At 37.5% G+C, this 17,028-nt stretch overlaps 1 protein-coding gene across 1 annotated transcript in view; it reads right to left on the bottom strand.

The window, feature by feature from the left end:
- The window catches only part of FBLN5 (fibulin 5), a 131,640-nt gene that overhangs the window by 107,929 nt on the left and 6,683 nt on the right, over positions 1–17,028 (bottom strand). Inside the window, 1 exon segment of the mRNA XM_027869949.1 lies at positions 16,168–16,410. Coding sequence (XP_027725750.1) covers positions 16,168–16,410 — 243 coding nt within the window.

Here is a 17,028-nt window from a genome sequence, read left to right as displayed (position 1 = left end):
TCACTATCTGTAGGCTGAGCTGAGGCAGTTCATTAAGATGAGTCAGTTCATTTTGCTCTCCTAACTTAAAGCAGCCTTCTCTCAGAAGGCTGGTCATCATTTTACAATTTCCCAGGATTCTGCAAGATGTGCTGTAATCTTATCAGCTTTAAAGGGCCACCACCTTCTGGGAGACTGCCCTGGTTGCTATACACCATCTGAACCAAAATGCCAGTTTTCTTAATGACACATAACTTTCTTGGCCCAAACATGATGTTTCTTGGGCCAGTGTTTATCCTGCCTACAAAAGGAACACAAGATTTTTATCTTGTTTGGTATTTAAGTTCAGAATTTTAAAAAAATCAATAGAATATAGTATTAATATTGTTTGTCTTTGACAGAGTTCATCATGTGGAACTGAAACTCAGAAGAGAGACTAGGATTATGTACATACGTGTAACATATATGTATATGAATTTATACATATAATATAATATATATACCCACATGAATGATTTCATCTACATTGAGGTAATTGGACCCACGAGAGCTGATGGGATAAACAAATGAGAAAGTAAGAAAGGCAAAGAGGGTCTAGGAGAGATCCTCATACTCTTTATTGTGGGGGAAAATGTCAGGAGGACACCATGAGGATAAAGTAAGCACCTCAACTGAGAAGGTGGGGGGAGGGGATGCTACGCAAGGCTTTAGGAGAGAAAGTTTGGAAGAGCCATGTATGTAAGTAGAACAGGACAAATAGCGATGCCCAAAGAGGAGGTTGATCTGACTCCAAGGGGTATGTGATCAACCAATCAGAAGATGGGAAGATAGGTTACATCCCACACTCCTCGAAAGAGCCAATTATGAGGCTTCTCTAGAACACAATCCCACTTTCCATTTCTCCTAATGCTCCCCCAACCTTTGCTCAATATGTTCCCAACCTCCTCTGAGTCAGGGGTTGGCTCCTTAGGAAAATTCTAACCTAACTGCTACCCAGGCACCCACAGCAGCTGTATATGTGCTACTGAGAAAATTCTCCACTCCTCCACTATAGCAGCCTGCTGCCCACCAGCTCAATTGTGACTTCAGTGCTAGGAGTTGTGTGGTTTGTCCTTCATTTTCAAAGAGGACCATGACATCAGAGAGATGATGACATGACTTGCAAGTGAATTGAATTTAAGTGAGGGAAGGCGATGCAAAGTCACCAGCCTCACTTTCTCCTCCAGAGCCACCTGGGTCCAGTGGCTAGGGGTAGGCTCTATACTGGGAGTAATGACTAGTGAGCAAAAGACCTAATTCTCCACTTACCATTTTCAGTGTGGATAAAAATGATTCATAGAGGACAAGAAGTCATGGATGATTGTAATTTTTATAACATATCCTATTATGTTATCTTTCTCTAAAATGTACCCCTCTAACACACTTCTCTATTATTATCAAGGGCACTATCATCCTGCCAGTCACAAAGGTTCATAACCTCAAGGTCATCTTTGATTCATCATCCTCCCTAACCAAACATAACCATCAAATGAGATAATCTAGAGGTGTCCAAGTGGTGAAGCAATTCGAGCACTGAACTTAGAGTCATGAAGACCTCAGTTCAAATCTGGTCTCAGATACTGCCTAGCTCTGTAACCCTGGGAAAGTCATTTAACCTTTAGTTAAGTCAGTTTCCTCAACTGTAAAATGGGGATAATAACAACATCTACTTCTCAGGGTTGTTGTGAGGATCAAATGAGATAATATTTGTAAATGCTTAGCACAGTGCCTGGCACACTTATAGGTGTTACAGGAATGTTTATTCCTTTCTTTCCCCCCTCTCCAATCAGTTACCAGATCTTGTCTTTTCTACCTTTACTATATTTCTCACATCCATCCCCTGCTCACTGTTGATGAGGCCACCACTCTAGTTTAGGCCCTCACATCTTTCACCTGGACTGTTGGAATAGCTTTCTAATTAGTTTCTCTGATTGATCTCTCACCCTACTCCCTCCTCTCCTCGCCAGCTGCCTTGTGGCCTTGGACTCAGCCATGATTCATTTACACACACACACACACACACACACACACACATACACATACACACGCACATACATACACACACACATACACACACACACATACACACACGCACACACACACACACTTTGGCCTCTCTATCCTCCCTGCCAAATGACTTGCTGCCCTTCTTCCCTTCCCTCCCCGCTTGCCCTAGTTTGGGGACCATGAACCATGATAAAATCAACCTTGTCATTATACCTGTATAGAACGTAATCATTCTACTTTTCTAAGTCCCTACTCACCATCTCTTTAACTTTTCTGATCCAAGTGTCTCTCTCCTTGACCACCACTTCCCTTTGTGTGTTGTCTCCTTCATTAAAACATAGGCTCCCTTGCTAATAAACCCAACTCTTCTATAAAGCAATGTGGAATTATGTCCCAAAATGAATAAACGGAATACCCTTTGACCCAAAGATACCATTACTGGATTTATATGCCAAAGAGAATGAAGAAAGAAGAAAAGGACCTATAGGTACAAAAATATTTAAAGCAGCTTTTTTTGCTACGACAAAGAATTGGAAAATATGGGGGTGTCAATCAAACGGGGACTGGCTAAACTAATTATGGTATATGATGGTAATGAAATAGGATTGCGTTGTAAGAAATAATGAAAGAGATGGTTTCAAAGAGAAACCTAGAAGATTTGTATGATCTGATGCAGAAGGAAATGAGCAGAGCCAAAGTAGCTAGTACATAACAACAGCATTATAAAGAAAAACAGCTTTGAAAGACTTTATGTCATCAATGCAATGACCAACCAGGATTCCACAGGACTAACAATAAAGTACTTCCTGATAGAGAGGAGATGGACCTAATGAGAAATACACATTCATTCTGAGTCAACGTGGAAATTTGTTTTGTTTGACTATGTATGCATATTTAACACAATGGTTTTGTTTTGCTTTCAGTAGGGGAAAAGAAAAAGAGAAAAACTAGCAATAGGGATGCCAAAAGAAAAGACACAAAAAAGGACCACTTAAGCATTTTTAAAATGCATAGAAGTGAACAGAAAGAAACACAGACAAGAAGGCTAGCTTTGGCAGTAACATGTTAAATTTACTATATCCTTAAAAAGAAAAGGCATCTAGGTGGTACAGTGGATAGAGTGCCTAACCTGAAGTTGAGTATGAGTTAAGGTATCTCATAAGGCAAGATTCAAACTCAAGTTTCCTAACTTCAAGTTGAGGAATTCATCTTTATTAGTTCAAATCTGGCCTCAAACACTTACTAGCTGTGTGACCCTGGGCAAGTTATTTACCACGTTTGCCTCATTTTCCTCATCTGTAAAATGAGCTGGAAAGGAAATGGCAAACCACTCCAGTGTCTTTGCCAAGAAAACCTCAAATAGTGTCACCAAGAGTCAGAAACAATTGAAAACAATTGAACAACAGCAAAAAGAAAAAGCAAGTGTATATAATAGACATGCCCAGTTTCACACACAATCCTCTTTTTCTCTTCTACTTTGTATATGGAAGTGCAAACCCTAGTAACTTGCTCTTGACTGTAGGATCAAATATTATTTGATCTTTAGCTCATTCTATTTTTTAGTTTCTATTTTTATATGCTTCATGATGTAATTTCAGTATAGCAGTAAACGATTATAATCTATAAATAAGTTAATATACTATGTATATATATATATAAATAAATATACACATTTTGGGGAGCATGGTCAAAAAAATTTTAGTGATAAGAGAGCATGATCAAAAAAAAAGTGTGGAGATCACTGGGATAGAGAATCAATTAGATAGAAGTAGAAAGATTGTTTTGCTTTAATGAGGGCCCAACTGAGATTAGATAATATGAATTTGTAATAGACCTAATCAGCATGGTTGCTTAACTTATTCCAGCAATACATGAGTTAGGATTGAAACATCCATACGGAAGGATCCAGTGGGAGCAAATGGTGGGAATAATCCAGGGCTGGAGTTTGGCAAGGCATGATCAGTGATGAGACAAAGGAGGAAGGGATTCTAGGACAGGGTCTGGATGAATTCTCAAAAGATCAGAGCATAAGAAAGATGATCTAGAGCAGAGGTTCACGTCCTTTATAGGCCACGGACGCCATTGGAAATCTGGTGAAGCCCCCTGACTCCACAGAATGTGTTACAAGACATAAAATAAGAAACATAGAATTATAAAGGAAACCAATTACATTGAAATATAGCTATCAGTTTTGTTTTGTTTTGTTTTTTTCTAAGCCAAATTAAACTCCTTGACTTAGGGATGTTGGGCTACTACTTCCTCTTCCCTTCTCATTTCTAAAAGTACAGTTTCCCCCACAAGTCCTTGGGCAAAACACACTACGTTCAAAGGTTGACTGCTGCCTTTTACTGCCTGACACCACAAGCTTCTGACTCACTCTTTGTGGGGGTGGTTTGACCTTGGCTGCCTACAAAGAGGGAAGCAAGATGCCTGCAAATCTGAGCCTCTCCTGAATCCGTGGTCTCACAGCAAGTCATTCACATCAGGGTTGAGTAGTGCTTTAAACCTTGAAAAACACTTTTTGCACCTTATGTCTGTGATGTAAATAGTGCAGGTAATATTATCCTGATTTTCTAGATAAAGAAACTGAGACTCTGAGAGGTTAAGTAATTTACCCATAAGGCATCTCATAAGGCAATATTCAAACTCAAGTTTCCTAACTTCAAGTCCAATACTTGATCTGTTGTATCAACTGAGTCTAATGGTAAATAGAACAACTGCAAGCTAAGGGACCATGACCAGTTAACATTGAAGTATAGGAGATTGGCAAATGTAGTCAAATTTTTAGTAGAGATAATAACATTTATATTATGCTTTCAACTTAAACTATTTTCACATTCATTATCTCATCTTAGCCTTATATCTTATGAGATATATAAAGTGGAAATTATTTTCCCAATCCTACAGATGTGGAAACTGAGGATCATAAAGGTCAGTGACTTGTCTAAGGCCTCATAATTAGTGGCAGAAAAAGAAATGGAACTTAGATCATCTTCAACCATGATGTGGATGAAACAATAAAGTGCCAAGGATCAAAGGCCTTTGAAAAAGGTTGCATGGGGAAAACAACAGGAAGACTTCCTAGTGTTACTGGCAAAATGGAGTAGTTTCCAGAAACTGATTTTCTCTTTTTTTCCCCAATTCTCTTTTTTTTTTCTGTTCCTTTGTCTTCTTGTCAACCAAATATAAAATGTACCAGAGATGTTCATTTAATTCCTATATCCAACTCTTCAACATGGGAGCTGCTGACTAAGAGTTGGATAGTATAGACACGTCTCACCCCTAATAAATATAAGCTGTATGGCTGCTTCTTTTCCTCTATTCTATTTTTATTTATTTTTCTCTTTGTTCTTCTTCACCTCCATTTCTGTCATCTCTGGGCTTTGCTTCTCCTTCTCCTTATGAACTAGGCCTGGCTCTCCCTCTTCTATGTTCTTGGGAAGAAAAGAGGGTAAAAATAGACACCTCTTCTTCCTGTCTCCCCACTCCTAACCTCTCAGCACTGACACCACCATCCACAATGCCCAGAAGGATTTCTGCTGAAGGCCTATTTGAAAACCCATTGTAAATCAGGAAATGCTGGGGTGGAGTGAGGGGAAATTGGAAGGAACTCAGGACTTATGAATGTGTAATGCTGAACTTTTTTGAAATGAATGGGCCTAGTTCCAGTACTAGCCAAGTTTCCTAAATTGTGTTCATTTTACAAAAGGGGTGGTATTATTATGCTCTAGCATTCTCCTATGTGATGGATTAATAGAGTCATAAATTGCATGACTTCATAAGGTTCGATAGATGAATAGGAATCCCAGTCAAGTCCAAGTGTTCAAGGGCATTGAGATCCTGGCAAGAGGTATGGTAGGGGAAGGGATAACCCAACAGAACTCTAAAGCAGCCAACTGTATTGTAAAAAGAAAAAAAGCCTATAAAGGCACCTACACAAAAATCGACCACATATTAGAGCATAAAAACCTCACAACCAAATGTAGAAAAGCACAGATATTAAATGTAACCTTTTCAGATCAGAATGCAATAAAAATTATATTCAATAAAGGGCCATAGAAGCATCGATTAAAATTAATTAGAAATTAAATAATCCAATACTAAAGAATGAGTGGATCAATGAACAAATCATAGAAATAATTGATCATTTCATTAAAGAGAATGACAATAATGAGACAACATACCAACATTTATGGGATTCAGCCAAAGCAGTACTTAGGGAAAATTTATATCTCTAAATGCTTACATCAATAAAATAGAGAAAGAGAAAATCAATGAATTGGGCATGCAATTAAAAAAAACTAGAAAAAGAACAAATTTAAAATCCCTAATTAAACACCATATTGGAAATCCTGAAAATCAAAGAAGAAATTAATAAAATTGAAAGCAAGTAAACCATTAAAATAAAAAATAAACTAGGAGCTGGTCTTATGAAGAAAAAAAGAGCAATAAATAGATAAACCATTGGTTAATTTGATAAAAAAGAGAAAGAAAAGCAAATTACCAGTATTAAAAGTGAAAAGGTTAAATTTGCCACCAATGAAGAGGAAATTAAAGCAATCATTAGTGCTATTTTGCCTAATTAGGTGCCAATAAATCTATCAATCTAAGTGGCATGGATGAATATTTACAAAAATAGAAATTTTCCAAATTAACAGAACAGAAAGTAGAATATTTGAATAACCCTATTTTATAAAAAGAAAATGAACAAGCCATAAATGAGCTCCCTAAGAAAAAATCTCCAAGACCAGATGGATTCACAAATAAATTCTACCAAATATTTAAAGAACAACTAATTCTAGTAGTATATAAACTATTTGGAAAAATAGACAGAGAAGGGATTCTACCAAATTCCTTTTATGACATAAATATGGTGCTGATATCTAAACCAGGAAGAGCTAAAACAGAGAAAGAAAACTATAGACAAATTTCCCTAATGAATATTGATACAAAAATTTTAAACAAAATACTAGCAAGTAGATTACAGCAATTTTTCACCAAGATCGTACTCTGTGGCCAGATGGGATTTATACCAGGAATTCAGGGCTAGTTCAATATTAGAAAAAGTGTCAGGATAATTGACCATTTCAATAACAAAAACAATAAAAATCATATGATTATCTCAATACATGCAGAAAAAGCTTTTGACAAAATACAACACATTCCTATTAAAAACACTAGAAAGCATAGGAATAAATGGAGCTTTCCTTAAAATGATAAGGAGTATTTATCTAAAACCATCAGCAATCATTATCTGTATTGGGAAAAAGATAGAAGTATTCCCAATAAGATCAAAGGTAAAGGAAGGATGCACATTATCACCACTATTATTCAATATTGTACTAGAAATGCTAGTTATAGCAATAAGAGAAGAAAAAGAATTGGAGGAATTAAAAAGGGCAATGAGGAAGCAAAACTATCACTCTTTGCATATGATATGATGGTATACATAGAGAATCCTAGAGAATCAACTAAAAAGCTAGTTGAAATAATTAACAACTTCAACAAGTTTGCAGGATATAAAATAAACCTACATAAATCATCGGCAATTCTATGTATTACCAACAAAGTCCAGCAGGAAGAGGTAGAAAGAGAAATTCCATTTAAAATAACTTAAGACAATATAAAATACTTGGGAAATTGCTTGCCAAGGCAAACCTAGGAACTATATGAATACATTTACAAAACACTTTTTTCACACAAATAAAGTCAAATCTAAACAATGGAAAAATATTCGTTGCTCATGACATATCAATCAAGCTACCAAAAGTTATTTTATAGAACTAGAAAAATTAATAACAAAATTCATCTGGAAGAACAAAAGATCAAGAATTTCAAGGGAATCAAAGAAAAAAAATGTGAAGGAAGATGGTCTAGCAATACCAGATTTCACTGTATTATAAAGCAGTAATCATCCCTCTGATACTGGTTAAGAAATAAAGTGGTGGATCAGTGGAACAGATTAGGTACATAATACACAGTAGTAAATGACCATACTAATCTAGTATTTGATAAACCCAAAGATCTAAACTTTTGGGACAAGAACTCACTATTTGACAAAAATTGCTGTGAAAACTGGAAAGCAGTTTGGCAGAAACTGGGCATAGACCAACATCTCAAGCAGTATACCAAGATAAAGTCAAAATGGGTATAGGATTTAGACATTTAGACATTGTGATATAAGCAAATTAGTGGAAGATAGAATATTTTACCTGGCAGATACATGGATAAGGGAAGAGTTTATGACCAAACAAGAGATAGACAGCATTATAGGATGTAAAAAGGATACTTTTGATTATACAAAATTAAAAAGTGTTTGCACAAACAAAACCAATGCAGAAAATATTAGAAGGAAAGCAGAAAACTAGGAAAAAAATATTTACAAGTTTTTATGATAAAGGCCTCATTTCTCAAATATATAAAGAACTGATTCAAATTTATAAGTATACAAGTCATTCCCCAAATGGTAAATGGTTAAAGGATATGAACAGGCAATTTTCAGAAAAAGAAATCAAAGCTATCTATAGTCCCATGAAAAAAATGCTCTAAATCACTATTGATTAAAAAAAAATGCAAATTAAAACAACTCTGAGGTACCACCTCACATCGATCAGATTGGCTAAGGTGACAGAAAAGGAAAATGACAAATGTTGGAGGGGATGTAGAAAAATTAGAACACTAATGTTGTAAACTAATCCAATAGTTCTAGAAAGCAATTTAGAAGTATGCCCAAAGGACTATAAAACCATGCATACCTTTTGACCCAGCAAAACCTCTACAAGGTCCACATCCCAAAGAGAACCAGAAAAAAAAAAGGAAAAGGAAAAGGACCTGCAATACAAAACTATTACAAACTATGTACAAAATAGTACAAAACTATTTATAGCAGCTCTTTCTGTGGTGGCAAAGAATTGGAAATTGAGGGGATACCCATCAATTGGGGAATGTCTGGACAAGTTGTGGTATATGATTGCAATGGAATACTATTATGCTATAAGAAATGACAAGCAGGATACCTTCAGAAAATCCTAGGAAGACTTACATGATCAGAACCAAGAGAACATTGTGCACAGTAACAGCAGCATTATATGATGATCAACTGTGAATGACTTAGCTATCCTCAGCAATACAATTCCTGAAGGACTATAATGAAAAATATTTTCCTTTTCCAAAGAAAGGACTGATGAAGTCTAAATGCAAATTGAAGCATACTTTTTTTAACTTTCTTTTTTCTTCTTGTCTTTTTAAATTTTTGGTCCATGTTCTATTTCATATCATGGCTAACATAAAAATGCCTTTTGCATGATTGCACATGTATAATCTATGTCAAATTGTTTGCCTTCCCAAGTAGGGAGGAGAGGAGAGAGGGAGAGAATTTGAAACTCAAAATTGTTAAAAATGAACTTTCAAAATTGTTTTTACATGTACTTGGATATATATATCTATATATGAAAATTTAATTTTTTTAAAAAGTTTATGAAGCTGCTAAAGTGATCATGTCAAGGAGCTCTCACACTCTGTAAAATATTGGATCCCTTCCATAAGATCGGAAATTTATAAAAGCATCATCAAAATCCTTTCATCACTTCAAACTCCTCTTAATACAGAATACAGTTGAAAGAGTCCTTAGAGATTACATAGTATTCAACCTCCCTAACTTTATAGATGAGTAAACTAAGAGCCAAAGAAGTTAACAGAGTTGCCCAACATCACACAGATGACAAAGACAGGCTCTAAATCTAAATCCTCTAACTTGAAATTCACCATTCTTTCCAAAGTACCATATTGCCCCCAGACGTCTAATTATTAGCAGCACCCCACATGCCAGCATTTCCTTAAGGAATATTTATTGTTTTTTCTCTCTTTTTTTAAAGATCATTTTTTACATATATATAATATATATATTCTCTATATAGGGGGAGAAGTATAAACTTCTCTCGTGTAAAAATCCAAAATATAATTCTATCAACAATCAGCGGGGTCAGTACAAAGCGTAACCAAGTAAATCCCAAACCAACCAAAAAGAGAACATATGGAGCCAGGGATGGGGAGTGGGGCAAGCATAAGTTGCTACCCAGTGGAGACACAAGAAAATGTGAGAGGTGGCAGGCAGAGTCCCACTCCATGGCATGCATGGTGTTGGGGTTGGGGTCCTTTCTCTCGTTGATCTCTGCTCACCTGGGGCTGCTTCCATTATACCAAGCTCTGTCCAGAACAGCCCCTTGGGCACACTCTCTCCTTAATTACTGCCAGGTTCCCTCCAACAGTCTCTGGCCCCAAATTAGATTTCTAGCAACTTCTCTGAGCACAAACACAAGGGACAGTGCCCCTCTCCCACCCTCAGGAAGGCTGGCAAGGAAGGGAGGGGGACCCTGATGCCTGGATCATCCCCCTCCCAAAGGAAGAGGGGCCTCAGGAGATGGCAGGTTCCTTGGCCTTAGTGGGATGAGAGCCAGATAGCAGGGAGATGGTGGGGTCATCAGTGTAGTCATCCCCCTGCAAGAAGTAAGGCCCCTCCCCCAGTTCAAAGAAGAAGATCATGTATTTTTAGTGGGCTCAATCCCATTATTGATAGACCTTTTTTGACCTTTACCACTTCTGACTTTGGCCAGTTCACTCCTTCTTAGGGATCTCCCTCCCAGCAGCTCACCATATTGATGCCACAATTGGTACAAGACATACAATTGGCTTAACATACTATAGCTCAGGAAACCTGAGTTCAGCCTCAGTCTCCCTACTAGCTAGGATTACAGGTATATGCCACCAAGCCCAATATGCACTTTTATTTTCAAGCAGATATAAGAGAGGAATAAGAGGCCTGAGTTAGATTTTTGTCAATATACATGGCACTAGACAGGTCAACAGCCCCTATCTGGGCTCTGGTTTCCTCATCTGTCAAATGACGGAAATAAATTAGATGAATAACACATTAAGGGGTTGACAGCCTCTGAAAAGTACAATACCCAAATTCCAGCCTCTTTCCTTCTGATGTGTTAGGGATGGGGCATACAGGCTGCTGACTTTCAAGATAGGAGGTGTATAAGTACAACCTTTCTTGGCTCTATCACTTGATACCTGGTGTGACTTTGGGCAAGTCACTTAACCTCTCTCTGTAAAATAAGGATCCTGGACTAGAAGAATTCTGAGGACCTTTCTAATACCTAATCAGTGATTCCATGATATCTAAGGTTCCTTCCAGAGTGCTCATTTTGTTTTGGGTTCTAACATTCTATGTTATAAGGTCCCTTCCATCTCTAACATTCTAAGTTGTAAGACTCCCAGCTATAACATTCTTTGATTTCTAAAATTCTAGGATTCAATGGTTTTTCCATGAAAACCTCAGCTTTTGTCTTTCCCTGCTTGGGCCTTGCTACTCCTTTTTTCTTTCCTCCCTGTGCTTTCTTAGATTTAAAAGAAACTGCCACCCACCCTTCTGTTGAGGCCAATACTAATGGTGAGATTTAATCTTAAGGCTACCCAATTTTTCCAGTAAATCTGAGAACCACATGTTTGTGTGCTACTTGCATACATTTACATGGTAAAATATACATTTGCACATAAGATTTGTAAAGCTCCAAGTATGTAGAAAAACAAAAAATCCACACACATTATTCAATGCCACCTCTAAAATAATATTACAGGCAAACATTCAGCCCTAGGAGAAGTGAAACAAACCTTATAAGCAGGGAATCTAGTTTCTCTGTACCATTCCCAAAGCTTGCGTACAGTTCAGAGCCACACGCAGGAAATGAGTAGTAATGGGGCCCCAGAAATCATTATGGCACACACACAAATATATCATCTCAAGGACTGTATAGTGGAAAGAGGCCTTGAAATTAGACTCAGAAAACACGGGCTAAAGTCTCAGCTCCACCACTTCCTAGCTATGCAATCTTGAGTCAGCCATTTCTGCTCTCTGAACCGTGGTCTCCCAATCTCTGAAATGAGGGAAGTTGAATTTGATGATCTTTAAAGCCCCTTCCAATTCTTGCAGTGGACTAGGGGGGAGAGAAGTAGGGAAGAGGACTTCTAGAATGGGCCAAGGCTTTCCTAAATGAGGCTACGCCTCCAGATGCCCCAGTATGATTATCATGCTGTCAAGTCAAGTCAACAATCATTTATTAAGTGCCTATTCTGTGCCAAGAATTATGTCAAGCACTGGGTATACAAAGAAAGGGACAGAGGGGGAAAGTCTCACTCTTAAAGAGCTCACAGAAGAATGAGTGAGACAACATGCAAACAAGATATGGATAGGATAAGTTGAAGATAATCTTAGAGGGAAAATTAACATTATTAATAATAGCATTATTAAGAAGGATAAGGAAAGGCTTCTTGAAGTAGGCGGGATTTTAGCTGTAACCTGAAGAAAGACAGTTTCTGAGACCCAGTGCATCCAGGAGCAAAGAGATCAAAAAGGAAATACAAATCACCAAATAAGATGCAACCCTGCGCTGAGCTCCTGTTAAGCATGATGTCATAAAAAGAGTAGACTGGATGGACATATTTTTCATGACTGCACATGTATAATCTATACCAAATTGCTTGCCTTCTTAAGGAGGGGGGAATGAAGACAGGGAAGAAGAGAATATGGAACTCAAAATTTTTTAAAACAAATGTTAAATTTTTTTTGTTTGCATGTAATTGAGAAAAAAATAAAAATTAAATGAAAGAGTAGGCTTGGAATAAAGAAACCTAAGGTTCAAATCTCAGTTCACCAACTAAGTAATTTCATTTCTCTCAGCTTCTATGTCCTCATTTGTAAAAACAGAGACAATAGCAATAATAATAATAATAGCAACAACATTTCCTAAATCATAGCACTGCTTGAAAAAAGCTCTGGGGACATTTATTTTGTTTGTGCAAGAACTTTTCGATTTAATGTAATCATAATTATCCATTTTGCATTTCGTAATGTTCTCTATCTCTTGTTTGGTCATGAATTCTTCTGTTCTCCATAAATCTGATAGGTAAACTATTCCTTGCTCTCCCAGTTTGCTTATAGTGTCAGCCTTTATATTTCAATCATGGGGGGCAGCTAGGTGGCACAGTGGATAGAACACACACCCTGAAGTTAGGAGGACCTGAGTTCAAACCTGGCCTCAGACCAAACACTTAACACTTACTGGCTGTGTGACCCTGGTCAAGTCACTGAACCCCAATTGCCTAAAAACAACAACAACAACAAAACAAAATAAAATAAAAAAATAAATAAAAAATATATCTCAATCATGGACCCATTTTGACTTTATTTTGGTATATGATGTGAGATTTTGGTCTATGCCTAGTTTCTGCCATACTCTTTTCCAGTTTTCCCAGCAGTTTTTGTCAAATAGTGAGTTCTTATCCCAGAAGCTGGGGTCTTTGGGTTTATCAAATAGTAGTCATCGACTACTGTGTCTTGCATACTTAACCTATTCCACTGATCCACCACTCTATTTCTTAGCCAGTATCAAGCAGTTTTGATGCTTGCTGCTTTATAATACAATTTAAGATCTGGAGTGGCTAGGCCACCTTCCCTTGCATTTCTTTTCATTAGTTCCCTTGATATTCTGGACGTTTTGTTCTTCCAAATGAATCTTGTTACTATTTTTTCTAATTCTATAAAATAATATTTTGGTAATTTGGTATGACACTGAATAAGTAAATTAGCTTAGGTAGAATTGGCATTTTATTATATTAGATTGGCCTACCCATGAGCAACTGATGTTTTTCCGATTATTTAGATCTGACTTTATTTGTGTGAAAAGTGTTCTGTAATTGTGTTCATATAGTTCCTGGGTTTGTTTCAGTAGGTAGACTCCTAAATATTTTATAATGTCTACAGTAACTTTAAATGAAATTTCTCTTTCTATCTCTTGCTATTGGGCTTTGTTGGTAATATATAGAAATGCCGATGATTTATGTGGGTTTATTTTATAGCCTGCAACTTTGTTAAAGTTGTTTATTATTTCAAGTAGTTTTTCACTTGAATCTCTAGGATTCTCTAAGTATATCATCATATCATCTGCAAAGCGTAGTAGCTTTGCTTCTTCTTTGCCTATTCTAATACTGTCCATTTCTTTTTCTTCTCATTGCTAAAGCTAACATTTCCAGTATGATATTGAACAACAGTGGTGATAATGGACATCCTTGTTTCACCCTCCATCTTATTGGAAGTGCCTCTAGCTTGTTGGGGGCATTTATTTTGAAGAATAGATGACTTGGTAGGCCATGCAAATTGACTTCAAGTATTTTCATTTGGTATAAGGATTAGATTTTTCTACTTGATTCCAAAAGAATTAGGAAATTATAGGGACGCTGCAAACATAAGGAAAAGAATTAGAGCTACCCTAAAGTAGGGCTGGGATGCTTTGGAAGATAGTGGGTTATTCCCACAATGGAGATCTTCAAGTAAAGGTTGGAAGTATGATCACTTGTTGGACAGGTTATAAAGGGGATTTGTGTTCTTGTACAATTTAGCCTAGATGGTCTCTAAAATCTCTTTTAGTCCTGAAATTCTGTGAGCCTTAAAGTACCCAATTGATAAAACCCAGATACACATTGGCCACATGTTGTAGAAAGAATTTACCTGGGGTATAGGCTATTTCCAGTCCTACCAAATACCCTTCTACACACACACACACACACACGCACGCACGCGCGCGCGCGCGCGCGCGCAAATAGGAGGGTCCTTAGATCTAATTCTGAGACTGTTAGTCCAAATCTAAAGTCATCTCCTCCTGGCAATGGCTCTGTTCTGATAGCTTCCCCAGCAACTAGGCCCTGTGACCAGGAGCTCTATTTGGACCATAATAATAATAATAACAACCTCCATTTCTAAAGCATTTTAAAAGCTTATAGAGCACTTTCCCCATAATACCTGTGTAAAAATATTGCAGCAGTACACACAGTATCATCCTCATTTTTATATATGGAGAACCTGAGGTTCAGAGAGTTAAAGTCCTTTGCCCCAGGTCACATAGTAAGTGTTAGAGATGAACTTAGAATCCATATATCTTGACTCCAAATCCCAATTTTTTTCCCAACACTCTTTCTACAAAAGCATGTTATTTATCTCTTGTCAGGTTTTCTACCAGAAAAGCATTTTCAAAGAAGGCTAGGTTTGCCTTCAGAGGCCCTCTGTAAAACTCAAAGATTCTCACTCCAACACTTCTATAATCTTCTTCTATAGTTTTCTTCTATATTATAGAAGGCAGCTTCTACACAGACAAAATATTCAAAAATTCAGAGGCTCAATGAATGAGGGAAAAGAGATCTGACCACATCTCACTCATTGAGTTGGACGATTTGTGTGTTTCAAAAAGTACTATTTAATTTGAAAACATGAACATTGCCTGGGAAAGAGGGGGAAGAAATCCTTGCTCCAACATAGAACAATGAACACATCATTTGCCCATCCCCAAAGTGGCATATATAGACACATATTTAGTGGCTCCACATTGCCTACCAAATAGTATGAACACCTGGTATTCAAGGCCCTTCACATTCTGGCCCCACCCCACCTTTCCAGCCTTACTTCATACTTTTTCCCTTTACATACTCTATGTTCCAACCAACCTTGACTACTTGCCATTCCCAGACACATCCTATCCTTTCCCCCTTACCTTTGCTCCCAATGTTCACCTCCCTTATTGATATTCTTCTCATTCTTACAATACTACCTCTCCCAAGAAACCTTCTCTGAGCACTGTTACCTGCTGCTCCAATCAAAAGTGCTCTGAATCCTCATACTGTCTTTCATGTCACGGTTTATCATATCTTTATCTTAACTCCTCCTACTAGATTGTACTCTCTTTAAGGGCAAAGATTGAATCTTATTTATATTTTGGTCCTCAGTACCAAGTACAGTATCTTGCATATCATAAATGATTAGTAAATGTTTGTTGGATCTATATATTCAATTTATTCAACAAGCATTTATTAGTAAGTTGAATAGATTCAATAAACATTTATTAATTATCTATTATTGAACATGACTTCCATAACCACCAAACAGATGGGCAAACAGGATTGAATAAATGTTCACTGGCTCATTACGTCATATTTGGTCACTCTTTTCAAGACTGCACAACCAGGAGTAGGAACACAGACAACGTTTCCACTAAAGCAAAACACTAGTGGCTTCAGACTCTGGTTACTCACCAACGCATTGATTGCCTTCACCCATTTGGTATCCAAAACGGCAAATAACAGGTCTTGCAATAGTGGGGTAGTTTGGAGCAGGAACCGGTGCTGGGGGTGGTGGGTATGCGCCTGAGTAAGGATTTGAATAGGGCCCTCGATATACGGGGTTGGTTCGGGGAATGCATAAATATCCACCATTTTGGTTCACACACATCATGTCTCCTCGGCAGGCATCAGGGATAGTCCTGCATTCATCAACATCTGTCAAGGTGGACAGAAAAGGCAAGAATATGAATAGTCCCTCTGCTATGTTGCATCTGCCTTCATTTAGCCAGAGCCCTCCTAAGAATCATTAAATAGGCTTCACCTATACCTGCTCCTGACTAATTTTCCAAAATGGGAAGGAGTTGTAATTTTATCTGCTTGGGAAAGTCTTCACAAAAGCAGATTGCAACCCACTTAGTAGATGAGTCCTAGAGAGTTGTCTGAAGCACATGGAGATTCAGTATTACCTAGGATCACATAGCTGCTAAATCTCAAAAGTGGGATTTGAACACAAGTCTTCTTGGCTTCAAGCACACTGCTCTAAGCACTATATCAGGCTGCCAGCAACTAATTGACATAAGCATCATTATTATTATAGCCCACATGCACATGGCACCACAGGGTTTTTAGTGCATTTTCTTCACAGTAACCCCATGAGGTAGACAGTATATTATTAACTCATTTTACAAATGAGGAAATGGATAAGGAGTTGGGGTCAGAAGTGAGACTTGAACCCAGTCTCTTGGCTCTATTCACATGCTCTTTCCACAGAACCAGGATGTAAAAGTGACATAATTTCTGATTCCAATGGCAAGGGAGGGCGGTATTGGGAGA

Source organism: Vombatus ursinus, unplaced genomic scaffold, assembly GCF_900497805.2.
Source record: "Vombatus ursinus unplaced genomic scaffold, bare-nosed wombat genome assembly UNPS02014794.1, whole genome shotgun sequence".
In the NCBI taxonomy this organism is placed as follows: Eukaryota; Metazoa; Chordata; class Mammalia; order Diprotodontia; family Vombatidae; genus Vombatus; species Vombatus ursinus.
Note: the sequence above shows the minus strand (reverse complement) of the source record. Positions and strands in the feature narration are given on the sequence as shown.